The 19,160-nt window shown below is 38.4% G+C and overlaps 1 protein-coding gene across 11 annotated transcripts in view; it reads right to left on the bottom strand.

Moving 5' to 3' along the window:
• Positions 1 to 1,016: 1,016 nt before the first annotated feature.
• LOC134741989 (serine/arginine repetitive matrix protein 2) overlaps positions 1,017 to 19,160 on the bottom strand; it is a 28,643-nt gene continuing 10,499 nt past the window's right edge. The window contains exons 4-12 of one of the 11 annotated variants that reach the window (XM_063674897.1): positions 13,816 to 14,028; positions 13,372 to 13,431; positions 12,158 to 12,275; positions 9,911 to 9,963; positions 8,060 to 9,163; positions 6,965 to 8,005; positions 6,160 to 6,243; positions 5,080 to 5,280; positions 1,017 to 1,162 (exon numbers count right to left, since the gene is read on the bottom strand). In XM_063674897.1, the coding sequence (XP_063530967.1) occupies positions 1,045 to 1,162; positions 5,080 to 5,280; positions 6,160 to 6,243; positions 6,965 to 8,005; positions 8,060 to 9,163; positions 9,911 to 9,963; positions 12,158 to 12,275; positions 13,372 to 13,431; positions 13,816 to 14,028 (2,992 nt within the window). In that variant the 3' untranslated portion in view covers positions 1,017 to 1,044. Of the gene's footprint in view, positions 1,163 to 1,997; positions 3,433 to 5,079; positions 5,281 to 6,159; positions 6,244 to 6,964; positions 9,164 to 9,910; positions 9,964 to 12,157; positions 12,276 to 13,371; positions 13,432 to 13,815; positions 14,029 to 19,160 lie in introns of those variants that run through there. The other 10 variants (XM_063674899.1, XM_063674902.1, XM_063674898.1 and 7 more) reach the window with 10 other exon arrangements.

Here is a 19,160-nt window from a genome sequence, read left to right as displayed (position 1 = left end):
TCAGTAATTAACTAAAAAAATAAGGGTCTCATTTTTAAAACTTAAAAATAGTTTTTTAAATTATGTCCATACTTAAATGACTAGAATTCCTCGATGTTCGTGTAACTACAGCTTGTAGCTTGTAATACAAGTGCAAGTCCCTTTTTGAAAACTTTTGTTACAAAGGGACTCCCACTTGTATTACAAGCTACAAGCTTTTGATAAACGGCCCCTGGTAAGCGTGTGTCGTGTCTAAAACTATCGTGAACAAATATTATGATATTGTAGAGTAGAGAATAATGAAACACCAATATTCTATACTAACCCATATTCATATCATTTTGGCCCGTAAGATATGAACAATATAAATTACCGTGGCCCGTAAGGTATAAATAATATAAATTAACTTTATACAGGTATCGATTACGATATCAACTAAAACTCAAGCTGTAAAATCGCTAGACCGGACCGGGCTCGGGCCGAGGCTTCCGACATGTAATTTTCTATGACGGTTGATCGGAGATTACGTTGTGCTTTCCATAGAAAACGAAGCTCCAACTAAATAGATTCGATTATTTCCCCCAGAATAAAATCTAATTTTAATCATGTAAAGGTAATTGTAATTATAAAGAGTTGATGGTACGGTCTAAGGTCTTTAACAATACATATAAAAGGTCTTTGAAAAAAAAATGGTGTCCCCTAATAGTTATTGCATGTTATGCATTCTGCCAAATTCGAGGTAAGATTTTTTTTTAGATAATAATACCTCTTCTACTATTAATAACTCTTTGATAATCAAATAATCATAAATACCTCAACTCTTTGAACTACTTTTACAGCTCTGGAGTTTAAGCATTTTTTCACAAGATGGCGTAAGTTTCTAAATATAGAAACAAATTCTGTCTGCATAAAAAAACAACCAGTCGGTCGTCTTCTTAGTGCCAGTTGCACCAAACCGCCTGTCACCGTTAAAACGTTCCTAAAATTTTATTGTATGGGAAGTTTCATAGTTTACTGCTGAGTGACGTTGATCAGTCTATCAAATGTGGTTGGTGCAACTGGCCCTTAGTCTCGGTCTGGTTTGGGCGAGCACGACCAACTGCGCTCGCTAGAGCTGCTGTAGCTGCGACTGGACTGCGAGGATGGCGTCGGCCTGTGGTACGGGATCGGCCGCTTACGTGCGCTGTTCGGTTAGTACACGTTAGTAGGATGCAATGGAATTAGTAAGGTTGGTTATGATAATATTGATTATGATCAGCGGGCCTACCGCGAAAATCGTAATTAGGTTATCTTGCCTTTATCGCTCTTGCATATTCGAAGGATACCTATTCATTTTTAACATTTGTCTCGCATTCGAATAATTTTAAACTGTAATTGTCATAAAAGTTCAATAGTTCCTTGACTAAATGAAGTATAAAGTATAAACGACATTTCAGCGCCGAATGTTACTGACCTTTTCTGGATCATCTAGTATTTCCAAGAGTCGAAATTTTGTGCGGCATTAGGAATCTGTATTATTTACTAGTCGCTTAAATTATTGGCTTTGTTCAGTTCTCATTATCACCAAAGATTGTGTGTGTAAATATTATTATGAAGTACATTTGTTTCTGGTCTAACCTGTAACCTACACGTCTTGTGTAACAACCGTTTCAAAACAATCGTCATCAAATTATTATGAGAACATGCAGCGAGGAAAATGATAAATGATATCTGTAAAACCATGCGGTAATTTGTTTGGTATCAAGGAAAATAAACCTTAAGTGGTCGAATTAAAGTCGCTTTTGCATCGTTAATGATGACATTAAAATCTTGCTGTATTTAAGATATACTTTCCCTGAGAACGTCAAATAGAAAATAACGTGAAATACTATTAACAAATGGCTTACCTTTCATTCTGGCCAAATCAAAGTAGCATAATCATAAAAACACTCAGTGTGATCTAAAAAAGTTCTAACAATTTTATGAATACAATAAATAGCTCTACCATGCAGCGATAACGAAAAAAAAACAACTTAAAATTATACGATAAGTAACTTTAATTAGATAAAACAATTGAAACAAAACACACTCAAAATAAATGTCCGATAATATAGCACTTCATCTACAGTAGTGGCGGTCGACGGCTTCCACGTCAAATAGTTCATATCTCTTATCTTCTTCTATACTTGTATTTATTTGATGTTAGATCTACAACGGGTGCGCTACGGAGGAAAATAATACCGTTAGTCCATCTATTTGAGTTTAATATGGCACTGTCAGAATATTGGAGTAAATCTCGTTACTGGTTTATCATACTATTCTTTAGCATTTACTGAACTAATAGGTGTACAAAAACGACAAGGACTCGTGTGACTGTCTAGATGGCATTAAGGCGACGCTGTACAGTCGCCATCAGATATATCGGAGCGGCGCAGGTCCTCAAAATATCTGAACACGAACTCTACCCACTCCATTGCCTTGATAATAAAGGCGTGTTCAGATATTTGTGAGCATCTTGGCCGCTCTGATATATCTGATGGCGACTGTACGGTCGGTGTACATTTTTATAAGCCAACGTTCCAAAAATATTTACACGACCTTATTGTTTGACCTTAGTGTTGTTGTGTTGTTCGTGTAAATATTTTTTTTTTAATGTTGGCGTGTAAAGATGTTTGTGAACTCGACTGTTCTGTACTGTATGGCTTGATTAAAAAAAATACTAGGCTGCGCCAGCTAGTGAAAATGAGAACACTAAATTCAAATTGAAATCGCAAGCCCATCAGTTCAGTGATCTTGTAAACCAAACAAGTATGATTTATAGTATAAATGATATTAACTTTAAGTATTGATCAATTAATGTTAACTTATTTTAATGTTTAGTAGCACACCCAAGTTAATTATAAAAATCATTGTAACCCAATTTCATACAATCAGTTTTAATATAAATTCAACTAAAACAAATATCGCATGTTAGCCCAAGAAATCTACACAACTGTGGCATAGGTTAAACGCACACACAATATATAAATTATGTATAATATGTAAAGAGTATTTACAATCTGTGTCCATAAGAATTATGTTTACATTATGAATAATTTTCCCAAAAAAATTAAAATTGATCCGTCAAATAATTAGTTTATTTATTGAATACTTTGCACCAAAGATCAACTATTTATAGTTACTTGGCGAGGCATTATCTATCAATCAGCTTTAAAACGTGCTCATAAATCATAATGTAAACACAAAAACATGGGGTATTCACAGCCTGTATTCTAAATAAGTGTAAAAAAAAGACTGATAATAATAAAAACATCTCGTGATTTATCAATGTATTGGAAGTATTTCATACGGAATAATTACAACGCACATAACTTAGAACTAGACTAATACACTAGCACACAGTCACTTCACTAGAACTAATCGGAGCTACTACTGCTGTCCTCGGAACTCGTGCTATGCTTTCGTGACTTTTTTCTATAAAAGATGAAACAAAACATACATATATATATATATATATATATATGGGAAAACAAGAGTTGCCATAATATAGGAAACTGAAGTAAACATGAGATTCAGTTTTGAGAGATTTGTCAAGTAGACTCTGTAATGTATTTTTTATGTGTGGCAAGTATGACAAAAAGACTCGTGAGCAATAAAACAGGCCACTTAATAAATGTCCGCACTCAGTGACCCTGTTTTAGGTGCCCTTGAGTGTAGTTTTGTTTCCCATATTATGGCAAATAGCGAAAACAAATTGGAAGCCCAAAATAAAAAGAACTAGCATAAGAAAAGCGCCACACGAACAATGTTAAACCGAAAAGTCAAACAACTACGACCGTATAAATGATGGCATAGAAAATTTTCTTTCAATAACCGTCATTCGTACGCTTCTCTACGCAGCCCGAAAAAAGTGCTTTAAAAAAAGTTGAAAATTGATTCATTGCAACGGAAAATTTGGTTTACAGATATGAATTTTAATTCACTTATCAAAAAGTCTGTTAATGAATCAATTTTACTCTGGTTTTACAGAAACCGGATAATTTTGAATAAAACCATTTACTTTTAGCACTACTTGGTCACCTAAAACTTTCCTATCGTTTTTTTGATGGGCATAAAAGAAACCCCAAGGCAAACAGGTTGTTATTAGATGACCAGAACTCAAGAACTCCAGTTTACATGTCCAGACACAAGCCAGTCCATATGACCTCAATTGTACATAACGCTTTGTTAATGGCATCCGCTCGATCGTAAATTTAGAAATCTGTTAAGAGGCCGGTGTCGATTTTAGTCGCAAAAATGTAAAATTGATAGATTTAGTCGGTGAAATTGTACACCTTTTGTTACCTAATTGAAATAACAAGTACTGGTTTCTATTAGCACGTCTTCTTATCTTACCTTTTATCAGATCAATTTTTTGAAAACAGACTCACTAAATTAGTAATGTTTGCTTTTCTGATGGACGTTTAGGTAAACGCGCGTAAAGCACTGATTTTGTCGCTCTTATTTGTAAATTTCATAATGTTTGGACGGCTAAACATGGTAATTTTGTATTACACATATCCTGTACTCGACGTTTATCAGACTACATTTTTATTATTATGACTTTGAAGTAGTGTAAATGAAAGTTAGACGAAATCAATTTTCTCCAGAAATTACTTCAAAACAAGTGACAATTTCTCTGAAAATCAACTTAATTTCAACGTAATTTTGATACTTAAACAATCTACAACATTTGCTGAAACTATTCTTATACATCAATTTGTACAATTTACCACCATACATTTTTGATGAATTTTTAAAAACTACCCCTTCTTTTCATAAATTACCGGTGACGAACGCTCGCGACTTCATTATTAAAAGGCAAGATGAGAAGACGTGCTAATAGAAACCAATACTTGTTATTTAGATATTACGTAACAAAACGTGTATAATTTCAACGACTAAATCTATCAATTTTAAATTTTTACTCCCAAATCGACTACGGCCTCTTAATCGATCTGAAAACTAAAGCTCCGTAGAATTAGGAGTATTCGAGCGGGCCCTATCGCTCGAACAGACTGGCAGGTCCTGGTGTAAACCGGCTACTAGTACAACGTCAACCAGGCGGGAAGCACCCTTCACCTGGTGATGCGGCGCCGGTCCAGGAAGCTCGGCGAGCCGGCGCGTCGCGGGATGGACGGCGACCGCTCCCGAGCCGCGCGCCCCACCGGCGACCGCGGTGACCGCGGTGACCGTGGTGACCGTGGTGACCGCGGTGACCGCGGTGATCGCGGTGACCGAGGGGCCGATCTACGGTAATCGGCGTACACGCCCGTCATTGTTCTGTATTCGTTGGTATGAGCGAGCATGCATATACGGAAACAAAATTGTACGTGTTAATGCCGTCGGAACTTGGCTAGAGTCTGTCAAATTGCTTTTTTTATTTTTATTACGTTAATTATTAGGTCTGATGAAATGAAGTACTCGATTGAGTTTGTCCCGATTTTCTCCTGGGATAAATTTGACAGGCTCTGTTGGCGTTTACAAATTGTATCATTAATTTCTACGTAAGCTTGTTTGATGTTTCGTTCGTAAGTTTCGTAAGTTTTTCAGAACCATAGATAGGAAAATCGAAACGTAAGACATATGTAATGTGACATCAAACAAACTTTTACAAACATAATTTTGAAGTCACATCAGGAAGTTTACTGTAAATACTTCAAATATAATAAATATGCAATGCAACACAACCTAAAGTTTTTGTTCCTTCAGTTTAAAAACACAACTCTATCCAATCGTCGAAGTTCATCCTATATTTCTTATTTTTAACATCACATAATGGGGTTGGCAACTGTCAAAGGTTTGCATAGATGGCGCCATCATAGCTTAGCCCTTTTTCTATGAGATTTGGTTTAAAGGGCATCTAGGGCATAAAATTCTATTAAAAAAACAAAAAATTGACACAATTCTAAGAATTGGCAGGGCAAGCTATGCTGGCGCCATCTGTTAAATACTTCGTCCGGCCAACCCCATTGCCAGCGAACTAAGCTGATTCAACGGACCATTTTATATCACCCAGTATTCTACATCCAAAACATAAGAAGGGATCAAATATATTTCAAAGGAATTTAGGCATGTAAAATTTTTCAAACGGAACATCAGAGGCATGAAGTATTAGAACAACAGGTGATATTGTATGGTCGTGGTTAGTCCGGGGTTTACCTTGAAGAGCGAGTCGACGTGGAGCGGGATGACCGAGACGAGCTCCGACTGCTGTACGAGCTCGAGCGAGATGAACGGGAACCTCTGTAGGGGAAACGATTATAGGTTACAATATTTACTATTTTTTTTTTGACGACCGGTCTGGCCTAGTGGGTAGTGACCCTGCCTGTGAAGCCGATGGTCTTGGGTTCGAATCCCGGTAAGGGCATTTATTTGTGTGATGAGCACAGATATTTGTTCCTGAGTCATGGGTGTTTTCTATGTATTTAAGTATTTATTATATTATATAGGTATATCGTTGTCTGAGTACCCATAACACAAGCCTCCTTGGGCTTACCGTGGGACTTAGTCAATCTGTGTAAGAATGTCCTATAATATTTATTTATTTATTTACTGTCTGGAGATAGACAATTATCGGCTGATATGGTATTATACTCGTACTCCCAGGCTTGGTACCTAGACTGAATGAGCTTTGCTTATAGTAATAAAATTTTGGAACTGACGACTTTATATCTAGCAAACTACTGAGTTATCTACATTCAAGTTTAAACCTGAGACATAAAAGTACATTTCAAGTATATCACATCAATGTGACCAGAGCATAAACAGAGTGTGGCTGGGACAGATAGAATCAAAGTCAGACAAGTAGTATGTCGCACACACTAAAGCTGACTCCGTTACTGCCTCTTATTTACATTCTTGGTTAAATACGTCTTTTCACAAACCTAAAAAAAATTTCGGTGCCATATACATACCACAAGCCTACAATAGTTGTGACTTCTCAATATAAGAAATATTTACGTACCTTGACGACGAGTAGGACCTGGATCTGGACCGCGAAGACCTCGAGCGCGACCGCGACCTCGATCGTGAACGCGACGACTTCCCACGCGACCGCGACTTGTTCCTCGAACCCGACTTATCACGCGATCGCGACTTCGACCTCGACTTCCCGCGTGATCTGGACTTGGATCTCGACTTGTCGCGCGATCGGGACTTGCGTGATCTAGATTGAGACCTCGACTTGCCGCGCGATCTTGATTTTGATCGTGACGACCGCCAACCGGATGATCGTGACCAACTCCTGCGAGAGCCACTTCGCTTCCGAACTTCTTTCCTACGTTCCTCTGGAGAACTCTCTATATTCAAAGGGCTTTTGTCCTTTTTAGGCTCAGGCTCCTTTACTTCCTTTACAATCTCTTTGGGCTTCTCAGGAGACTTCTGTTCTGGAGTCGGAGTGCGTTTAATTTCGAGCGGCGGTTCCGAGCGGGATGTGGTCGCTTCTTCGTCGCGTCGCCGCTCCATGGAAGCTTTGGCTTTTTGAGCTAATCGCAGTTTCAAGTCGTGGAATTCTTGCAAGTCTAGTTCGTTTTGTCTCGCACGTTCGTCGGGCGGCAACGTGTCGCCGTCGCCGCCATCGCCGCTTTCGCTCGAAGAACTTCTCAAGCAAACAGCCGTGGGCTTGACGTTTGAGGTTTTCTTTTTGTCTGGGACTCTGATGTATTTACGTTTGTCTTTCTCCGGTAACTGGTCTATAATATCACGGTAGCGTTCCGGGCTTCTTCTCGCCGGCGAGTAGCTGAGGCTGGATGTGCTGCGGCTGCGATTTCGCGATCTAGATTTGCGTTCTCGCCGCTCACGTTCTCGGGAGCGCTCATGGTTCTCCTTCTTCTCTCTATCTCTGTTTACAGTCTTGGGGGGAGATTTTCGTTCGACGGACTTTCTGAACTCTCTGCGTCTATCTCTGACGGGGGAGCGCGATGGTTGCCGTCGCCGGCGGTCCGGGGTGGGTGATGGTCTCCGCTCCGGGGTCGGTGACCTCCGGCGAGTGTTCGGGGTCGGTGACCTCCGGCGAGTGTTCGGGGTCGGTGACCTCCGACGCGTGCTCGGAGTCGGTGACCTCCGGCGTGAGTTAGAGGTCGGTGACCTCCGGCGTGAGGAAGGAGAGGGTGACCTTCTCGACCGACTGCGCTCGCGCTTGTGTTCCACAGGTTTCACTACGCTCTTGTACTTATCCGCCTTCTTAGGGGACGGTGATCGTTTCCTCCTGTAGTCTGGGCTCGGACTTCGTCGACGCTCCCTTTGTGGTGACGGGCTTCTCTCTTTGTAATATCTTGATTTATCTTTATTTTTGTTTGACTTTTTCTGTTCGTCTTCAGATTCTGAAGATGAGGCGTGCCTTTCCGGCCTCGAGTTTTTGTAAGATTTTGCGGGTTCCTTCCTATCTTTGTTCCTGTTTTTAGGTGAACGGTCTCGCTCCGGTGATGGCGACCGTTTATTTTGAGAGGGCGATGTCTTTCTGCGTAGATTTTTGTCCTCGTAGCTCTCTCGGTTTCTCCGTGGCTCCTCATAACTCTCTCTATTTCTGCGCGGTTCTTCGTAATTCTTCTTTCTCGGCTCTTCTTCTAAACGCTCATGATTATTCTTTCTTTTATCATTTCTATCATCCTTTCTCCCATATGACTCCTCGCGTTCCTCTCTTCTTTTCTTTCTATAATCAGGCGATTCGCTCCGCTGCCGCCTGTCTCTGACTTCTGGGCTTTCTCTGCGTCTATTGGGTGCTTTTTCCTTTCTAGAATAGTCATCTTTTCTGTCATCTCTGTTTCTATCAGGGGAGTCGCTTTTCCGTCTACGTTTCTCAGTCGGTGAGCCGCTGTGGTCGCGACGTTTCTTTGGTTTGTCTACTCGTTCTTGGGACTGGTTGGAGGATGAGCGATCTCTGCGGTTGCGCTTGGGAGCTCGTTTCTCTGAGCCCTCTCTTGACGGTTCTCTGCGATTGTCTATTTTAGTGACGTAGGACTTATGCCTGTATTGTGGCGAGGCCTGACGCTCCGAGCTTTCATTTCTCCTTCTAGATTCACTTCTTTTCTTTTGCAGTTCGTCTCTCTTCTCATATTTCCTGTTTCTATCCTCGCGATCTCTGTTTCTGTGATTGTCATTTTCTCTGTCGTTTGTCTCTTCCCACTTCTTTTCTTTAGAAGCCTTCTTGTTTTTCACTGGCGAGCTGTAATGCAAGTTACGTCATTATTTTTTGCCGTTTACAAATTACACTGTCAAATTGTACTGTTTAACCAAGTGTACAATATAGACCAAGATGGATCAATACATACTAAGAATTTCTAATGTTTATTTAGTCTGACTATTAATCATTGTGTATGTGAACAAGTGGACGTTCAAATAAATGACTTATTTAGGGTAGTATACATTGGATTTATTGTAGTCTGTGACCTCATATTTCACCTTGTGTGAAAAGAAAACATTCAGCTTTATTATGCCATTAAACTATGAAAAAGGGATTTATTTATCAGAAATAAATTTTAATTATTGCCAATTTGTAGTGTAAACTAAACCCAGCGTGCCTGGATTTAACCACATATTTGCATTAATTGCAGAACATTTCAATGTTAATTTATTCAGTGGTATAAAATTTAAAGAACCGGTATTTTATTTTGACATTTTCTGAAGCCTGCTGATTATGAACACTTTTATATTAAAGGTGCTCCAATATAACAAGAATAACATTGCATATGCATAAAATTGGTATTTTATAAATGGTATGCTTGTTTTTTACCTTTTGTCTCTTTTTGTTTAGAATTTTGCATCTGTACACCTTTTTCAGTTACACGTTTGCATTTATTTAGAAACAGAAAACGCCAGAGGTTTGAACCCACGATTTTAGTAACCACACACACATGCGAAAGGTTAACCCTTTGAACGCTGTATAACTGCTGGAAACTTTAGAGTCATTTACCTTTCTCTAGTAGAGGGCTGGCTGCTGCCACGGCGTCTTGAGCTCGACTTTTTCTGTTTAAATCCAACAACAAATGGTGAATAATCAACGCAATAGAAAACTGTCATCCAACACCGGTGCCAATGCAAGAAGTCTATAGTGGTAGAGGTACGTAATGGCAAATCAAATCACTCTCGCACATACGAGATCTTCGTAGATTCTTCAATGAAAAAGCGAATCACAAAATCGTCTAATGTAGTTTTCAGAATTAAAATAATATACCACTGTTACACATGCACTCTAAATAACCATTTATAAAATGAATAGAAGAAAAATAATAATTAATACTAAAATAAATGTAAGCTATCATGTAAGCAAGTATAAATGAAATGTATAGTGTTTTGTAGAATGTTTAGTTATTATTTTAATCATAACATTCTCATGAAACAATAAATAATATAAAATATATATAAATGGTATTTGTAAATGGTTCGATTCTTGGCACCAGTGCGAGTGAGATAGATATAATATTAGTAACACAATTACAATGTCAACATTTAGTATTAATATAGGTAATTAAAATACATAAATACATAGACACAAAATCAAATGGTAATAACACTTCGGAAACGTACCTTATTTAACAAACGGTGGTGGTATTGTATACCATTTAAACATGTGGAGCATCCTTAATTAGTTTTGGGTAAATGAGAAGAGGGAGAATGTTATGGATTAGTTACATTTTCACATTCAATCACAGGGCAGGGCCGGTCTGCACGGAAACGTGTCGGGTCCGGGTCGGAGCCGTCGGGCGGTGGCAAGGTCGCCATGTGAAGGCTGGAGACGTGCGGAGCGGACACGTTTCCGTGACGCGCCGCCTGCGCGGACAATATACTTATAACCACCATCTGTTTAAAGGACTACGAACACCATGCAAGTAACTGTGCACTCTAGGACCCGCAAGCACCCGCTCGAGCGTTAATCACAGATGTTAACTCGAATGCGTCACCGAATGGCACGGAATACGTACTTTAGTATTCACCTAACATAGTGTTTACTGAGTGTTATTGTTTTGTGATATACTTACAGTATACGTTATTTCTTCAGATAAAGATGGCTATCCTATGAAATGATGCACAGTTAAACAGATAATTTTTACTGTCTATTTCTTGTATTTACAGAAAAATAAACTAAAAAATGAAGTATGTAGGAAGACAAAAACCACATTCACAAAATTCCCCCATAACAATATAAGAGACCGAAGTATGGGCACCATAGCTAAGAGATGAAGCTTGGGGGATAGATCGCAACTGAATTTCGTGATAGCTACGATTGGTTCTTTAACTATTGCAAAAGTAACAAGAAAGAGGGCGGTGTAAGGAGATATTTAAGAAAAATAAAATGTGACGCCCAGATTCATATGCAGAGGATGGTGCGAAGTATTTAATAGTAGATCCCTTCAAGCCAATGTTTGAAATATAATAGGGAAAAGGGTAAATCAGCTATTCTGGGGTCCTGAAGCTAGGGAATGAAGTGTGTGTGGGGCCCAGTGAGTTTAGACAGGACACGTGTGAAAATAATCACAAAAGTTCAAACATTTCCCAAGTCCCAAAATAATATGAATTTTAACCAACATTGTTAGAACACTATGTTCGAAGATTATGTTTTTTATTGTATAATTTATAGTGTAGGTATGTTTTTAAATCAAGTAATAAATAAGCTAATTCATAAACGTTCCACTAAGTTCACTTAACAAACTGAATAATTTTGTCAGTAAGTTACTAAAACAGCCTATTCAAAGACAATCAAAATTCAAATTCACTAAAAACAGTTTACGTTTTAAACACAAATTGAAAATGAACTTTTTGTACCCTGCTTAATTGCAAGTGTTAAAATCTATAATCACATTATAAAAAAAAGCATGGAACAATTTATTTTAATTACAAAACTTCCGTGAGACACTGACATATTAAATATATTAAACCGAGTCACTCACATTTATAAAGTCGATGATTGCTCATGTTTCGCTTTATAACGAGGAGCATTTTCACAGAGCGCACGCGTTGGCGGATCGACTTTAAAAACGTGAGTGACCCGGTTTAATATATTTAAACAATTTATTTTCCAGTATACTCGATTGCTTTATAGTTTTATACCAATCGCCTTAACCTCGTCCTTCAACTCCCACTCCCCATAAAGTGTTTGCCCAGTAGTGTAACAAAACATAATCTTCGATGGTGGCGGGCGGGCATATCAAGTAACAATTACCTTCTTCTTCCTGCGTTTGTCGTCGTCGTCGGTGTCGTGCGACTCGCTTGTGTCGCTGGAGCTGGAGCTCTCCGAGTCAGGGGATTTGGAGCGCTTCTTCTTTTTCTTGCCGTCCTGCCTGGGGGGAAAAGAGTGGTTAGTGTTAACAGGATGAAAGGCGGAAGTAGGCGTTTGTTTAAGGGCATTTTCATACTTATTACTTATATAAGTACCTAGAATATTTTAAGATGTCCGATTTGTAGCAAGATCTATTAAGTAATTTTCTAACATTTATATATGAAAAAACCCATAAACAGGATGCTAGAAGTGGGGGTAATATATTGATATCACCACATATATTTAGGTTTCACATACGTCGTTTATTATTTTGAGTCATGACATGTTTGTAAATTTATACTCAGTGATTAACAACACCTAAATGCTACCACAGTAGACTTAATACCATAATCAAACCTCAAAATTCAAGTCTTTACCTAATGAAACTGTTGTGCTAAAATACTTTGGAAACACTGAAGGAAAAACATTGTGTGAATAGAAACAGCGTGAAATAGAGTCCAGTTCAATCTAGAAGTATCTTAAAAGACCATTTCAAGGACCTATCCTTGAGATTAATTAAGATAGCGTTTTTCGGAGTATCTAAATATCACTAAGCTAATTTAGAAGCATAGTTAGTAGGCTAAATTACCTTAGTGATATTTAGATACTCGAAAAACGCTATCTTAATTATCATAAAAAATAGGAAAAACAGAGGCTAGGTCAATTTATACCTTTTGGCTTCAAAATAAACATAGGAAATAAATAAATGTAATTAATTTAAATAAAAAATAAACAAGCACAAACTAAAATTCACATAATTGTTTAGAGTAGACGAAGGTTGCAGATAAGTAAAATTTTTGTTTGTGCTTGATGTATAAGTTCAGGTTATTGCTCGAAAAACATGAACATATTAAAATAATATTTCTCACATTTACCATACCTACTACGTATGAAATCCCATAACATTTTTCTCTCGCTGAAATTAGCAAAATATATCGGCTAAGTACATTTTAAAACGAGGATAGTATTTTATATATATAAAAGATATTCTAAATAATATACTTGCCTCTTCGATAGCGGCAACATAACCTGCCTGGGTTGAAAAATCTCCAATATTATAATTATAAACATGCAATAAAACATAACAACAGTAAAAGATAACTGACAAATAAACTTACTTTTCTTTTTTGTTCTTCTTCGACTTTTTCTTCTTTATTTTCTTTGTTTCAGGCGATGTGCTGTAAACACAAAGGCATCGATAAACAAATGAGTGGATAAATAATGTTACCGTCAACTATCTATTGTTGTGGTATGATGTGGCAGTTCTATTGAATTTGCCTGTCACGTCACTTGTCAAGGAAAGTTGATTAATTACTTATAGGCCAAGCAATAACACATTTTTTGACTTTGTAACTTTGTTTGGACTGGTTAGGTTAGGTTAGGTTAGTTAACATATCAAAAGTCCCCGGCCGTAGCCCTTGAGCCGGGGTCGGAGGGGGGTTTGAAGGTCCCATTTTTCGGTTTCTTAGTTCCCAAATTTAAGTTCCCAATTTAGGTCATGAGATGGCAGGCTCCACGCTGAAGTCCCTATTAATTAACTAGTGTGAATGCAGCCATTTTACCTTCGTTTCTTTTTCTTCTTGGGTGGCTGCGGGCGCTCCTCGCGCTCATGGCTGGGCGTGCGCACGAGTGGGTAACGCTGGGCGTGCTCGCGCGCGCGCCGCTCCGGGTCGAGGCTGGAGCCCTCCACGAAGCGCGGCGAGATGCCGAACGCGTCGCGCAGCCGCGCGTTCTTCGCCTGCTGCGCTTCCGCCACCGCGTGCGTTTCGCGCACGCTGAGGACAAGCGAGTTGGTCAGGACGGCTGAGACGAATAGCTGATAGCTTTGCAATTAAGTATTACTAAATGTGTCAATGGCTCCCAGAAACTAGAATGATAGGTACAGGTGCCATAAGTGAACAGCCTGTTTGAAAATTAGTATTATTGCTTAAGCACCATGACCATAGATAGAATTATTCAACGAATGTAAAAATATGTAGCATGTGACATGTCATTTGTATCTGAAACTTATAATCAACAGAATTGCTGTTAATCTAATGATGATAAACGTGTTACGAGTATACACAATTAAAAAGAACCTACAATTGAAGCATTTTTTGTTATCTATATGGAAGTGTTCCTAATGTTCAAAGAAGACTAACTAATATTTACCTGAGCAGCACCTAAGTGCGCTAGAAATGAGGAAACATTAAAATAATTTAACATACTTAATCCATACTGATAAGTTTGTAATAAAACGAAGCATATCACAATAACCAAGCGTTGGCTACAAACGAGTATGAAATCGTTTAATTTCCAATCAAGTCGATAGCGCGCTTTCAATTAACGATTAGGCTGACGCCTGCAACCTACATGCTAGTGATCGATAAAATGCACACCTTATGACGGACCGCATGGACTTCCTCTCCTCGTCATTGGAGAGACAGACCTGCAAATTATCGTTATAATTGCGTTCGGCCGCGGCACAGCCGCAACGGCAACAGCAGGTGCCACGCAGGCCCGCGAGCAGAGTGCGGAGCGCCGGCTCGAGCACATCGGCCGCGTGCGAAGGCCCCTGAGTCTCCGGCGGCGGTGGTAGGGGCTCCGGTAAAGGTTCGTGCGACGCCGCTCGCGGCCGCCCGCCTCGCCCTGGCGCGACGACCGCTTGGAACGTACCGCGCCATAGCCTCTCGAAAACTACTCTGTTTGTATTTTGTTCACGACGCGATCCCCTGCCCCTTTGCATACTTAAAACTAGTGGAAGACTTCGTTTCTTAAGCTAAATAGACTTATTAATCTAATGGAAGACTTGCGTGATTGCGGGGGCCGGGTACGTGAGAGCGGCCGGCGGCGGGCCGGCGGCGCTACTGCAGGCGCCGCGCGCAGCCTGCGCAAACAGGATCTCCGCTCGACGCACAAAGGGAGCGCTCCCCTTTTACCCCGACGGGAAAACACTTATTATTTTCCCCGTTTGGGAATTTTCGCAAACGTTGAGATATTTTAAGCGTCTTTGGTGGAGGAAATTTGGTTGAAAACGCGTTGAGCATCAACATGTGGGAATGTTAATTTAAGGAACAGAAATGAATTCATACCTAAACGTCGTATATCGTTTTTTACGCATTATTTTCTCCTTAAACTAATTTTAAAATTCTTCAAGCCTTTTTGTCCCATTTGTAATAGACTAATCGATTTCAATGCGGACTCGTAGATTACCTTTAATGCAAAATCACTTACTTTTATAGTTACACGCGTAGTAATCATAGATCACGATAACTTGTTTGTAAGATTTAATCGAATATTCTTACTTTCTACCGCGTCAATATTATAATGCATCATTTTGATTCAAAACAGTACAAAGTAAATTATATATTTTTTATTACTTTCACCTACATTTTGTTACATAAATAGTAACGGATTAAACTGTCTATTATTTCTATCAATATTACTAATATGATTTACAACATGAATGGCGTGCAGAACGCTGTTCTGCGAATGGCAATGTGGCGTAAACTATATTTAATACATATGTTCATCTAGTCAGTACACATGCTATTTAATTTTTAATTTATTTATAAGATTATTTACGACATCTGGAAATTCTGTGTTTCAACGGTACCTACTAAAGCTAAATACCTTGAAGAAACTTTTTAACCAATCTTGCAGTTGGCTGTTGAATTTAAACTGAAGGAAAATAAAACACTAAACTTAATTTCAAAATCTCGCTATCATTTAATGACATGTGTGCGTGAGTGACCTCAACTGTGGTGTTGATGCCTACCTCACTTAGTGTCCGTCCGTCTGGCAGTACGTCATAAATCGGAATACGTAGACAGTTGAAATTGTCATAGAGCGACTTCTATATTGTCACCTAACCGTCCTAAACCATTGGTCCGTCAATCCGCCTAATATACTTAGCTTTTAAGGGCTCTGTAAACAACTAAGTAAGTAAGTGTTTTATTTGTAAATATAGGTAAACTTACAGTGGTGGTCAATGGTGGTGGGTTACTAGGAACCCTTATTCAACTATAACAGGACACAACCAAACGGAGGAGAAGCCTTGTCTGTAATTTTCTGTACAAAACAGTTTGCCGATTTTTGCGTTTGAGGGGCACGTCAAATGTATACGTAACGTAAAAATATCCATATCAGATAAACGTCAGTCCATACATTGTGTATGAGCATTGGCCCCCTATTTCCGACAGAGGGGAACGCCTGTAAATGGCTACTCCCGTATAATGAGGTTTAGGCGCGGTAATCGGCTGCCAGCCTTAATTAGGAATAACTAACATTCAGCTGTCTGGCCTGTCTGTGTCCGTTATAGTTAAAACGTTGCGTGATAAAAACACTTAATGCTGAATAACATTAGTTGGCAAAATCAAGGGAATTAATTAGCTTCAACACGTGGTTGTGGTTATGTTCCATTACGGAGCAAACCACTGGTGTCACTTAGGTACCACTGACGCTAATCTATTATAATAACTGAAAATGTGGTATTACCTACAGCGATTACCGGTCTGATAAATTTTTAAGTGAAGTCATAAAATACTGAGTGACGTTTTTAGGTAATACAAGATTGTACTCTTTTCAATGAGCAATATTTAAAATAGCAGCATCTCCGAAATTATCTAAAAAAAACCCGGCCAAGTGCGAGACGGACTCGCGCACGAAGGGTTCCGTACCATTACGGAAAAAAACAGCAAAAAAATCACGTTTGTTGTATGGGAGCCCCATTTAAATATTTATATTATTCTGTTTTTAGTATTTGTTGTTATAGCGGCAACATAAATACATCATCTGTGAAAATTTTAACTGTCTAGCTGTCACGGTTCATGAGATACAGCCTGGTGACAGACGGACGAACAGACTGACAGCGGAGTCTTAGTAATAGGGTCCCGTTTTTACCCTTTGGGTACGGAACCCTAAAAACTAGTTTCCATACATCGTGAAACGTTTCGAATTGAACTTTATTGTGGGTCATATAATTTTTTTTTGAGATATTAACCCTTAAATGCATAATGATGTATATATGCATCGTATATTTGATGGTCCGTGGCTCAATATGCAGCTATCCAAAATCACATTTATTACTTTTATACAGCATGACACATCTATTTCAATTTATTAAAAAGTTATACAAAAAATCATGCATTTAAGGGTTAAGGTTGCTCTCTTAACAAAAGTTGCTCATAGTATTTAGCATAGTCGCGTATATATGTAAATCTTGTATCATTTTATTAAATGCTTCTGATATAACCTATGGGACATATTTGTCATGATAATTTATCTAAATCAGCTTAAAGAAGCAAGGAAGATTTTTTTCGTTGTGCATAACACAACTACTTCGTTGTACTTAAAGTACAGTAATAAGAACTTAATGTAACTAGTAGGTATAGGTACACATAATTTATCTTCAGAATACAAATATGTATTTCAAACGAAACCCATTGTTGTACTGAAAAATATATAAATATGATCGTTAAGTGAACATTTCTAGGCCAATTGTTACCGGCGTGGCACACTTACGTCGGATGAGTTATATATTGCGCCCATGCACTATTCGAAACCGCAGTGGAATAAACATAACATAAAACAATGTATACAAGTTTATGCGAAATTCGTAAATTATTTGAGCTAGTTTTAGATTAGATAGCTGTCTGAAAACGAGGTACTGAAATTGAATTAGTGGCTGAAGTGAGTGAAGCTTGGCCACCCAAATATTCGCATGATGTGTTGTAACTATATGTATGATTACGTTTAAAACGAATATCTTTTCCCCTCACTAGCTCGGAAAGCCGTCTTTTATCCTTTAAAACTAGCGGGGAAAAACGCATTTTATCCATCATCCTAAAAAAAAAACATTTATCCATATTTAAATACATTTTATCGTATTTTTATAAATTTTCATTTTTAGTTTTAAAGTGTGTCGACAGATGGCAGTGAATTTACTGGGGTTACAAAATTTACTATGACAGTACCGCTCTAGTATAAGTTACTCTATGCCTGGATTGAAATTACACATAGGTACAAAAATTACCAAAAAATAGTAATTAAAATTTAAATTGAAAGCCAGTAGCAGTTAATGAAACCGGTCCCATTTTTTTTTTGTTTAGTTTCATTTTATCTATAAAAAAAAATTAAAAACAAAAAATAACGAGGTCGGAGTAATAAAATCTAGTCCTATCTAAATGAGCACAGTTTTTATGCGTCGCATGTCCACGGGTTGAGAACCCCTGATTTAATAAGTAAACGTAATCTAATGACATAAATTTGGACAACAGCACGCAACCTGCTTTCAGGGGTGCGGCGACAAACTGATTTTATTATAGTTTTGTTGTTTACAAGCTTCCTGAATAAAATGAAATAATACAATAAATTAATAAAACAAATATACAGGTATTTTTTAAGTTACAGATGAATACAGTTTTCATCCATGTGGGTGAATAAATGCGTTTGGCAAAAAAAATGTAGTCTGTAAAAATAAAAGAAATGGCTATCTACGTCTTTAAGAACTATTTCTATCTACTGGCTCGAACCGTAATATACATCTGTAGCATAGGTACTGAACACCCTCTCGAAGTTACAATTCGGCTCAGAGCCAAGACTTATCGTAGGTATCTAGGTATTATACAACTGAAAGTGGCGAAACAGCGCAAAAATACAATCAACCCAGTTACTTGCAGTTAATGCCCTACATGTATACCCTAACATGTTTAGCTAGGGTGCGCGGAGCCATATTGAAATCCACCCCTCCAGGGGGTGAGCGGCTGACGTCATCGCCCGATCAATATTCAACCCCATGAATAGCACTTACTGAGCCAAGCGAGACTCTGCTTTCATTGAACCAGTGTAAGTGAATCCTCATAACTAATAAAGCACCATTTAGACGGTTCAAGAACATTTCGGTATTAGCTCGATCGACTGTTTTTTT

This window comes from Cydia strobilella, chromosome 6 (assembly GCF_947568885.1).
Source record: "Cydia strobilella chromosome 6, ilCydStro3.1, whole genome shotgun sequence".
NCBI classification, from domain to species: domain Eukaryota; kingdom Metazoa; phylum Arthropoda; class Insecta; order Lepidoptera; family Tortricidae; genus Cydia; species Cydia strobilella.
This window is presented reverse-complemented; position numbering and strand designations above follow the sequence as displayed.